The 12,454-nt window shown below is 34.5% G+C and overlaps 1 protein-coding gene across 4 annotated transcripts in view; it reads right to left on the reverse strand.

The window, feature by feature from the left end:
- The window catches only part of LRCH2 (leucine rich repeats and calponin homology domain containing 2), an 81,215-nt gene that overhangs the window by 52,346 nt on the left and 16,415 nt on the right, over nt 1–12,454 (reverse strand). For all 4 annotated transcript variants that reach the window (XM_032474920.1, XM_032474919.1, XM_032474918.1 and 1 more), the window contains exon 2: nt 2,248–2,392. In XM_032474920.1, coding sequence (XP_032330811.1) covers nt 2,248–2,392 — 145 coding nt within the window. The remainder of the gene's footprint in view (nt 1–2,247; nt 2,393–12,454) is intronic.

The following is a 12,454-nucleotide window of genomic DNA, read 5'->3' on the forward strand; positions in this document are numbered from 1 at the left end:
TGTGAAAAATAAAATTCTGTTGTTTATAAGCCACTCAGTCTATGGTATTCTGTTACAGCAGCATGAACAGACTAAGACAATCCTATTACCAAAATATATAATTTACCATTACATTTACATACTATCAAGCATTCATTAGCAATTAGCTATTATTTTTCCTGCTTTTCAAAGTGACATTTATAGACCTGTACCCAGCATTCTGTGTAACATGCACAGCAACAAAAGCCCAATGTTACCCCAATGGGGGACTTCAAGATCTTTCACCTCATTTTATGCCTGCAGAGGAGGTCCAGAAACACTAAATTGGCTTTAAACACATGATATAGACCTTAAAAAAAAAAAAAAGGGACACTACCCCTAGACCAGCAATCCTGGCCAGACTGCTGGGACGTCAAATATGCTAGGAGTTTGTCACAACCCTTGACACTTTATGGACCAAGTAGGATCCTTGTGAAAGTGGTCTGTCTGGGGCACACAGGGACCTTCCTGCAGATGCTACTGAAAAAGGAGGTAGTATACAAGAAGAAAGAAAGAGCTGAAAAATCACCTTACAAGTTTCTCAAGATATTTTTACCAAAATAAAAATAAAATAAAAAGGAAAAATAATGACACAAACAAACTCATTTTAATCTCCCTCAGACCAAAAAAAGTTTTAAAACTGGCTTCTTTTCTTCCCTTAAGAAGCAGGTTCATTGAGTTAGCAGCCAGCTTTCTCCAGAATCTGATTTCTTTATACATAGCTAATAAGACATCAATCTTCACTTTTATGACACGTTTTAGAAACAGTCAAAGGAAGTCAGTCACTAGAACAAATGCTATTTCAATACAGTGTGTTCAGAAATTTCGTGACAGTAAACAAAAATCAGGAGTCAACTTTTAGATATCAAAATGGGAAAGAATCAAAGAAAGTTTTAGAAAAACTATTTTAAGATATACCATACATGTTAATATACAAATGCAATTCAATTTTGACAAATCATTTTTTCTATAAAAGAACAAAATAAAACAAAAACAAAGCCAAAAACTTAAAAATACCTCACTTTCCTTAAACCTCTCCCAAGCCAGCCAAGGAGACATGTACCCAATCAGAGAAAGGAGCAACCCAAAGGACCAACATCTATGGAAGGAAATTCTTCTCACACATTTTAAGGTTTAAAATGGTTTCAGTTAAAATTGTATGTACTGCCAGGTGACACCACTGGGGGAAACATATGTAAGAATTAATATATCACAGAAAGAAAGGAGCATTACTATTTATGTATATTATATTTACTATTTTCCTATATGAGAATTTAGACAAGTAACTTTGTTAAGGAGGGTGGAAGAAATTATCCCTTACAACTCAAAACAAAAAAGAAAAGTAAGAAAATGATTCTAAAATTCAGTCACAATATATGAGTTTCCATTCAATGCTACTCATCTGATTGGGCAATTTTTTCCCTTATACTTATTAAATGTTCCCTCTATTATAAACATAGGGTAATAGTTAAAAATGAGAGTTCTACAGCCACACTGCTGCTTTGATATGAATCTTAGCTCTACCACTTGCAATATATATAAACTTTAGGCAAATAGTTAACCTCTCTGTGCTTCAGTTTCCTCATCTGCAATGCAGGGATAATAATGGCACATATCTCAAAATGCTGTTGTGAAGATGAGATGAGGTAACATGGGTAAAGTATCTGTAACACCGCTTGGCACACAGTAAACAGCTTATTATTACCATCAACTGTCATCAACTTCCTAACATTCCGATACTGCCATCCCAATTTATCCATCCTTGAAGTAGCAACAAGAAGTCACAAGAGTGTGAACAATAAAGAACTATGTCTTTATAATGTTTTACTTTAACTGAGGATGCACATAAATAAATCTTTATTGTGGTGCTATAATTTCAGTAAAATACTTCTGATCTAAAGCCTTGCTACTCAAAGTGATCTAAGGACCAGCAGACATGGGCATTACTGGGGGTGGAGGGAGTGTTAGGAATGCTGGCCTCACTGCAGACCTATGGAATCAGAATCTGCATCTGATTCCTGTGCACATTAAAGTTTGAGAAGCACTGCTCTCAAGAGCAAAACCAAAAGCCTATACAGTAATGGGAACATATAAAAAATACAAATAAGATACTGTTGCGATACAGGCTACATAGCTAAACCAAACACAGTCCTTTGCAACTAAAAGGATTATAATTGTAACAAAAAAACAAACAAACTAAAATTTACTCCCCCAAAATTGTTTCCTTACCTAATGTTAAGGTATGTTAACATCTGCAGGTTTTTAATGGCTTCAGGAATGGTTTTGATGCAATTATGATACAAGTTTAATGTTTCAAGAGGTGCAAATAACCAGACATCAGAAGGAATTTCTGTAAAACGATTTCTTGAAAGATCTGAAAAACAAAAGTAATTTTTGAGTGTCAAACATACACCTATATCTATGATAATTAACAGAACTACTTTCATACTTTTGCTGAATTGCTTGGAATCCACGCAACTAAAGAAAGTATTTAAAATATTATCCACCATGACCTTGAAGGCAAAAAAATATATAGAAATATACTCACAGAAAGTTTGTTTTAATAACAAACTGTACTTGATATACTTCAACATATTTAAAAATTATCTTTTAAAATACCACTAAGGAATTCTCTCTCATATTTAAAAACACACACAAAAAAAACCTCCCCTGATCCCATATCTCCCTCCATTCATCCCTTCCTCCTTGACAGCCAAACTTAGTAAATCTACAACATAACTAAATATCTTACTTACCATGGACTTCTCAGCCCACTGTAAGTTGGTTTCTATTCACTCTCACCCTCACCAAGGTCACCAACAGCCTCCCTATTAACAACCCCTCATCAATCTGGAAATATTTCTCTTCTCTTGAAAGACTACACTTCTGGATCATTTCCTACTGTCTCCCTGGTTATTTCTTAGTCTCTTGTTAGATTCTCCTCTACCCATACTGCAAATGTTAGTGTTCCTACGGGCTGTGACATAAGGTACTCTTTCCTTAAGATATACACTCTAATACATGATTCTCTCCAATACCAGGGTTAGTATTCATATATCAACAAATTTCAAATTAAAGATATATTTGAACACGTATGTTCTGATCTTTAGGACTTCCTCTTGGTATCTCTCAGACACCACAAATTCTACAAGTGTAAAATCTGAACTGAAGCTCTTCCATACATCTGTTTCTTTCATCTCAGGTAATATCACCAACATCCTTCTGGTGAGCTGCTCAAGCCAGAAAGCTGACATGCACCCTTGATTCCTTCCTCTCCTGAATTATTCCAAGTACACACAAATATACTTCCATTCATTTAAGTTTTCACAAAAATAAAATAATGGAATTATTATGACCATTATACCTTTATTAAAGGTTTATTTGTTACATGAAATTTTGAAAAATACTTAGAACACATGTGGCACGCTTAAAAAATACCCTAAAAGAGTTTCTAAACCAAAGCACTATGGACCTCTTGAGCTGTATAACTAGTTGTTACATGGGGCTATCCTGGGCATTGTAGGATATTTAGCAGAATCCTTGACATCTACCTACTAGATGCCAGTAAACACCCTCTAGTTGTGGTAGAAAAATGTCTCCTGTGGTACAAATCCCCCTATTCCTGTTGAGAACCACTGCTTGAACAATTGTCAAATTAGCTATCTTGTCATAGGAATATACTCTGCTTATGCTACATAATACTTTTTTGGTTAAAAACATAAGAATGCCATTTACTCCCAATTTATCCCTTCCTACCCTCTCCCCCTTAGTAACCATAAGTTTGTTTTCTATGTCTGTGAGTCTGTTTCTGTTTTGTAAGTAAGTTCATTTGTCTTTTTTTATATGTCACATATGAGTGATATCATACAATATTTTTCTTTCTCTTTCTGGCTTACTTCACTTAGAATGACAATCTCCAGGTCCATCTATGTTGCTGCAAATGGCATAATGTTCATTTTTATGGCTGAATAGTATTCCATTGTATAAATATACCACCTCTTCTTTATCCAGTCATCTTATAAAACAGATAAACAACAATTTCATACTGTATAGCACAGAGAACTATATTCAATATCTTGTAGTAACTTATGGTGAAAAAGAATATGAAAACAAATATATATATATATGTATCTTCAAATATGAGTGAAGCATTACGCTGTATACCAGAAATTGACACAACACTGTAAACTGACTATACTTCAATAAAATATCTATATGTGTGCTAAAAAATAAATAAATAAAATGAAAATTTAAAAAGAATGTCATTTATCTCTGTCAAGGAAAACATCTATGGTATAGTTTAGCCCACTATATCTCATTTAGCATCTGGTCTGCCCTCATTAGAACAGCTTCCTATCAATAATCAACTTCCTCACTCTGAGGAATAAAAATCTATTTATTTAGCAATATAGTAAATTCCCTATTCAGAATATTAATATATATAAATTAACATGTTTTACACATACGTGTGTATACACATGCACACTCACCTAATGCAAAATTTTATAATTGGCTAAAGAAAACATTAGTTATGACTACATAATATAAAATTAATCTGGATTCTTCTTCCTATCATAAGATTCCGAGTAACTAAATAAAAGGATAGACAGAATTATTAGAAACCAAAATCTGAACTTGAAACAGAAATTTCTCAATTTCCTGGCTCACCTCCTCTGGACACCCAAGCACCATGCAATTCTACTGAAGGGGAAAAATTCCTCAGGGGAAGTTATAGCTCAGTGGTAGAGCATGTCCTTAGCATACACAAGGTCCCGATTTCAATCGCCAGTACATCCATTATAAATAAATAAAAACTGAGTTATCCCCCCCCCCAAAAAAAAAAGAAAAAAGAAAAAAGAAGAGAGATAACCAGGTACCGAAGGGGAAAAATTAAGTCATAGGGTTTTTGGTTTTTTTTTTACTTTTTAGAATATTTCTTTTACAACTAGGTTATATCTCCTATTCTTGTAACTTGGGATTCCGGAGGTTGAAATTTATTGCTCACAGTTATTTGAAATTCTAAAAACAAAAGTACACCCAGTTTGTTATTGTGTATAACATCTAGTAAGTACTCCTAAAATACAGTGGTCCTAGAGATAGATGATGGTACCTTGCATTAAGATTACAAGAATAGGTAATTAGCAATACTGAGCATTTTCTCATGTGCCTATTGGCCATTTGTATGTCTTCACTGGAGAATTGCTTGTTTAGGTCTTCTGCCCATTTTTGGATTGGGTTGTTTCTTTTTGTTGTTGTTATTAAGTTGTATGAACTGTTTATATATTCTGGAAATTAAACCTTTTTCAGTCACATCATTTGGAAATATCTTCTCCAATTCCATAGGTTGTCATTTTGTTTTGCTTATGGTTTCCTTTGCTGTGCAAAAGCTTGTAAGTTTATTAGGTCCTATTTGTTTATTTTTGCTTTTATGTCTATTGCTTGGATAGATTGCCCTAGGAGAACATTGCTAAGATTTATGTCAGATAATGTTTTGCCTATATTTTCTTCTGGCAGGTTTATAGTGTCTTGTCTTATGTTTAAGTCTTTAAGCCATTTTGAGTTTATTTTTGCATATGGTGTGAGAGAGTGTCCTAACTTCACTGATTTACATGCTGCTGTCCAGTTTCCCTAGCACTACTTGCTGAAGAGACTGTCTTTTCTCCATTGTATGTTCTTGACTCCTTTGTCAAAGATTAATTGACTGTAGGTCTGTGGGTTTATTTCTGGGCTCTCTGTTCTGTTCCATTGACCCATATGTCAAAACTACAATGAGGTATCACCTCACACAAGTCAGAATGTCCATCAATAAAAAGTCCACAAGCAATAAATGTTGGAGAGGGTGTGGAGAAAAAGGAATACTCTTACACTATTGGTGAGAATGTAGTTTGGTGCAGCCATTATGAGAAACAGTATGGAGCTTCCTCAAAAAACTAAAAATAGACTTACCATATGATTCAGCAATCCCACTCCTGTGCCTATATCTGGAGGGAATTCTAATTTGAAAAGATACATGCACCCCAATGTTCATAGTAGCACCATATACAATAGCCAAGACATGGAAACAATCTAAATGTCCATCGACAGATGACTGGACAAAGAAGTTGTGGTGTGTTTATATAATGGAATACTACTCAGTCTTAAAAAAGAATAAAATAATGCCATTTCCAGCAACATGGATGGACCCAGAGATCATCATTATAAGTGAAGTAAGCCAGAAAGAGAAAGAAAAATACAATATATCACTGATATGTGGAATCTAAAAAAAAAAAAGAAAAAAGAGGACACTAATGAACTCATCTACAAAAGAGAAACAGACTTGCAGACAAAGTAAACAATCTTATGGTTACCGGGGGGAAGGGGGTGGGAACAGATAAATTTGGGAGTTCAAGATTTGCAAATATTTACTATATGTAAAATTATGTAAAAAACAAATTTCTTCTGTTTAGCACAGGGAATTATATGTAATACCTTGTAATAACCTTTAATGAAAAAGAATATGAAAACAAATGTGTGTATGTGTATATATGGCTGGGACCTTATGCTGTACACCAGAAATTGACACAATGTAACTGACTATATGTCAACTTTAAAATAAATAAATAAATAAGATTTAAAAGAATAGGGATAAAAAAAGTAGACAGAATTTGAAATGTATTTTAATATTAGTACTTACAGGGACTGGACAAGTGACTGTCTATGTGGGATAAATAAGAGGTAATAATCAAGGATAGCACACAGGATTCTGGCCTACACAACTAAATGATGCTACTTAACAGAAGAGTGAGGAATGGAACAGGATTGTTCTTCTTGTTTTTGTTGGTGGGGTTTTGTTCTGTTTTTTGAACCAGAGGTTAGAATCAAGGGTTCAATTTTATATTTGTATAAACTGAGATATCTGAAAGAGATCCAATCGGGGGTTGTGAAATAGTTGGTTAATCAGATTATTCTAGATCTCAGAAATGAGCTCTGGGATGGATATATAAAACTGAAAGTTGTGAGATTATGGTTAGTACCATAAAAATCACAGAAATGGAAGACATTACCTAAAATCAGAGTATTTACTGAGTTAGAAAGAAAGTTCAAGACTGGGCCATCCACAAGACCAACATTTACAAGCTGAATAGAGAAAAAAACAGCAAGCAGAGAAGACTGAAAATAACGGTCAAGAGAAAACACAAAAACCATAGTAAAGAGAGTGCTCAAAGAAGTAACAGGAGAAAAAGCCAAAATACCAGTATTAATAATGAGTGGTTTTAATAATTTAAGTAATATCAATATATTAATTTAATAATTTATATATTATTGTGTGATGCTTTATGTTCTTTGCCCTCCAAAACAAGATTATTTAGTTAAATTACAAAGTAATATTATGAGTTCCCTTAGGGAATTTAATTAAATTTGCATTCATAAACTATTTTCTGAATAAGTTACTATATTTATTTAATAAACACCACTTAAAATCACAATTAATTATTATTCTAATTTAGCTGAATTAAATCAAGTAAAGCATAATAAAGTCAAAACTCAAGCTATTATAAAGCCTCTAATTCAGGAAATCTTCTAAATTTTTTCAGATTTTAAATCTGTATAAACATCCTTTCTAAGAATTGGGTTAAAAAAAAAAGAATAACATTGTCAAAAGAAAAATACATCTATGGAAGCAAAGATAGGCAATAACACAAAACAATCTGTATTTTAGTTTCTTGAACTATTTTACACTAACAGCATCTCATATTTTCCTTCAAAAAAGTGAAAATTAACTTTTATATAGATATAATGGATAAAATTTAAACTCTGATTTAAATTTTTTACCTTGTAATATACAATTAAACCATAAGGAAGATTTTGTATTTAAAAATAATTTAATTAACATGCACTAAAGCAACTAGAATAATATGACTGATAAAGAACATATTATACTCAAGAAATACATGCAAAATTGGTATTTCATTTAATATGAATCCATCTAAAGATGGGAAAACAAACTTAATTTATTACTTAAGGGGAGATTCATTTCACAACACCTTTAAAGTCTGCTTTCTTTGGGGACAAATAGGACTTGGGAAAAGACAATTATAAAGATGTTTCAGCTTTCTCACACCCATAACAAAAAGAAATTAAAATTTGCTCCTTATCTTCCTGTAGTAAGCTTAATGGTAGCCCTCATAAATATCAGGTCCTAACTCCTGGAACCTGTCAATGTAGGCTTACTTGGTAAAATTTTTGCAGATGTAATTAAGTATCTTGCAGTGGAGATTATCCTGCATCATCCAGGTGGGCCCTAAATGCCATCACATTTATCTTTATAGGAGACAGAGGGAGATGACACAGCCACATTGAGGAAAAGATCACATGAAGATGGAGGCAGACAATGGAGTGATGTGGCCAGTAGTCACCAGAAGCTGGAAGAGGCAAGGAAAGGATTCTCCCCTAGAGCCTCCAGAGGGTTTACAGCCCAGCTGAAACCTGGTTTTAGCTTCAAAAGACTTATTTTGGACTTCTGGTCTCAAGAACTATAAAAGAATAAATTTCTGTTGTTTCAAACCATCAAGTTTGTGGTCAATTGTTACAGCAGCCATGGGAAACAAACATATTTCTCAAAAATAGTTTGTCAGAATTAATGAAAGAATGCTTGCAAAAAAAATGTTTTTTAATTGAAGTACAGTCAGTTACAATGTGTCAATTTCTGGTGTATAGTGCAATGAAATTTTTTAAAATTAAGCAGTTGTGTATTTTTTTCTTAAGCAGTAAGGTGATAACTCAGTTAATTAGTATCCTTAGGGATAAGCATCTTTATTCCTGAAAAAAATGAACTGTTTTTCTTTTGTCTTGGTTTTTATCATAAATCATATCAAAAAGTATTGGCAATAACTCAACAGCAGACAGACTATTACAAACTGTTTCCTGCCTTCTTTCAAATCGCTCCTTGTAAAACTGCTGGGAGCTGTTAGAGACATTAATAGATCATTTTAAATAATCTGATCTAAGTTATGTTCTGTATCACTCTTAAGCTTCAGAGGTCAAGGAAGCTAGAGAAGGGAGGAAAGGAGTCAGATGGAATGGAAATGTTTGCTGCCTCCCAAGCTGCAGCCACAAGAGCCACAGACGGGTCCATCTGTCGCCCAGGGAAATTCCTAGTCCACTGGCTAACATTTCTGCCAAGGTATAGAAAAGACTTTCAGAAAGTATACTATTATATCTACTAATTATAGTACTAATTATAGTTTTATCTTATTCAGTGTCCAAAAGGCTGTATGGCTTCTGACACAAACTGCTAAAATAAACACATGTGAGTCTTACTTGGGTGACATTTACTAATATAGATAGCTATAGTCCCTTTTATTTTAAAGAAAATCCTAGATAATGTTTGAAAATCTGTCACATTTTCACCTATGGAAAAACTAACAATGAAATGCATTGTTGGAACACAGCCTCATCATTAACAGAGATACAGAATTTTCTGCTTGAAGAAACATGGAAGTTAAGTGGAGAAATAATTTGAAATCCGAACTTTAAATTCACATCTACAATGACCTAAGTGGAACTGAAGCAACTGATACACACACACACATACACACACAAACATACACCCTCCACATATGCTAGATCAGAAAGCCACATGCTTTGCATAATTTTTAATCCTCATAACAGGAGGTATTATTCCTCATACATATGAATCAAAGACAGATTGAACAGTATGCCCAATGTTTAAAAAAAAACTAGTAATAATTGACAGCAAACTCAGATGTGACTTCAAAGTCCATGTTCTATGTGTGCTTTTCCATTCCTTCAATACATTATTGTGATTTCCTGTCCCAGATTTCAAACATTCTGTTCCACTCGAACCACAAAGCAGGGTCAGAGAAATTCTAAATTTCGTAACTACATTCATATTGTAGGTTTCTTCCTACAATAGGAAGCAGAACATAAATCTAACTTCAAGTCCCAATTTTTAGTTAAGAAAATAATGAACACCATTATAAAGTTCTCAGTTGTTCCCAATTTACCATTTCAGAATTGTTTAGTCTAAGCCAACACACAGCTTTCTTGGCTTCTTAAACAGTGAACCCTTATTAATTTCTCAATATTTTTAACCAAGCCAATAAACAAAGATTAAAGAAAATTAAACAAGTTTCTTGTAACATCTTATAGGCAAAACCATTGTGCTGAGTACCTGTCAAGAACTTTAAAGGATCTGAGACTTTAGCCTACTTGTGAGTCAACAAGTTAGCTTAACACAGTTGTATGGATGCTAGTAGAAGGCATGAGACTCCTTTGTGAGTCACTTTATTACTCACAGCACAGCAAGTGGCATGAGCAGCATGTCTGTATCAGATCCCCTTGGCCCCCAAATCCCAGAGGAGCAACATATATGGATATAGATGGATACCTGCACATGCAATACATCACATTATAGGAAAGGAACTCTGAGCTGAGAGAACCCAGATCTTTTATAGCAGATAGTACGCATGTCTGCACTTTGTTCAAAGGGAGATATTATTTTACTGGATAGTAAGCATGGTTGTCCCTCGCTCTGGAGAAAGAAATTATCTCTTTCAAAAGATAGTCCTGAACAAAGGACAGTTAGTACCTCACTTGCAAGATGTGCAGAAACATGAGACCCATGGAAAACCTCCCAATCATACCATGTACCTTCCTTATTGAGTAGGGATTAGAAGTTGCAGCCTCACCGCAGAAAATATACAAGGTAAAATAATTAAATATCATAAGCAACATATCCTCTGTGGTCCTGCACTTAAGAGTCTGGGACTGAGGCAGGCAAATCCCGATTCTCACCTTTATGTCTCATTCTTATTTCCCAAGCAGCATTCTGACTTGACTCACAGCCTGTGCCATTCATTCAAAGTTCCATTAAGTCCCATGAATTAGGTACCCTGTGTTAAGGTAGGTAAAATGCCAGCCAGGCACCAACCCTAAGCAATCCCAATTATTGTTCCACTCTAGCACCAAATACTATTCTGCTTAGATAATAACACTTCAGCAAAAGGAACTATGTACACACACACAAAAAAAATCATCCCTACCTAGTTTAACTAAAATTGTGGATTTTTACAAAGCTGTTGTGATGGGACCAATACTTCATCATCCTTGGGGTATATCCCAGAGTTTACAGGACTCCTACAGACGGGAAAAGGAGGGATAATTTATTTAGGAGATAAGCACTAGATTGTATCTGAACTATATGCTAATTCTACTGATGATTACCTATAAAACATTGCCAAAATCACTTAATTACTGCTCCTCACTACCTCAGAGCTATTGGAAAAGAGTAAACATTCTGCAACAACGTACAATCCCTGGAGGAAGTAAGCAACAGAAATGAAAGGAAAATTATCAATTTGCACCTAATGATATGCAATGTTCATAAAGGCACAAAATAAAGCGATGGAAACTGACTATTGTATTCAGTTCTTATGACATGGAAAATATGTGCCAGAGAGTGCACTCTTTAGGAGAGTGCATAAAAACAACCAACTAAAATACTTATTTCCTAACATGAAAATAAAATATTAAACTTTTTGTGCTCTTCAGTAACTGGTATTACTCAAATGTGAGCAGTTACATTGTGTAAAAATCGGATTAATATGCTCTCAAAAACTAATGCTTCCTTATTTCTCCATCTAAAATAAATCTCAGGACTGGAAACAAAAGCAACAAGAAAACAGGAGGCACCACAGCTGTCTGCCATTGCAAGCATGGAGAGTGTCTTTGAAGTATTAGACTCTGATGTTGGAGCCTGATGTGAAATGACAACCCCATGGCTCTGGCATCTGCTTTTAACAGATGCCCTCTGCAAAGACAGGTGATTTCTTGATTCAGTACTCCCTAGAAGGGTGTTGTGCTGTCATTCGGGACAAGATATTGAAAAGTCAATCTATAACATTGAAGCCTTGTTGAATGAGTAAGATGTACAGCCCACAGAATTTCTAAGCTACTCCATGATGAGTTAAAATACTAACCATAAGTACAGTGGAGAGAAAAAAGTGCAAAAACTGCTTCAAAGCCAACAGCTATGAGAAACAATAAAAGCAGACCTCACTGACCTGCAACAACCAATAATGGAAGGCTCTTTTTGAGCACAGGGACTTTGAGAAGCAAGGGTGCAAACAAAAACAGATGCTGCAAGGAGAAACCACAGCTGCTAACCAGAGGGCGGATTACATGCATGCTCAGTGAGAAAAGGACTCTGAGTCACACAACTATTAAGCCACACGGAAGGACAAGACTTTATTTTTTTAAAGGGGGGGAGGGAAGCTCTATGTACAGTTGTCTGTAGGAAATTCTACAAAGTGCTTCAGTTTCACCAAGAAATAATGCAGTGTAATGACATTCAAACATCAAAGTGATGTTTGAGAATGGTACTATATATCAACCCCTATAAAATTTATTATACTGTAAATTTGGCATTTTGACT

Source organism: Camelus ferus, chromosome X (genome assembly GCF_009834535.1).
Source record: "Camelus ferus isolate YT-003-E chromosome X, BCGSAC_Cfer_1.0, whole genome shotgun sequence".
NCBI classification, from domain to species: domain Eukaryota; kingdom Metazoa; phylum Chordata; class Mammalia; order Artiodactyla; family Camelidae; genus Camelus; species Camelus ferus.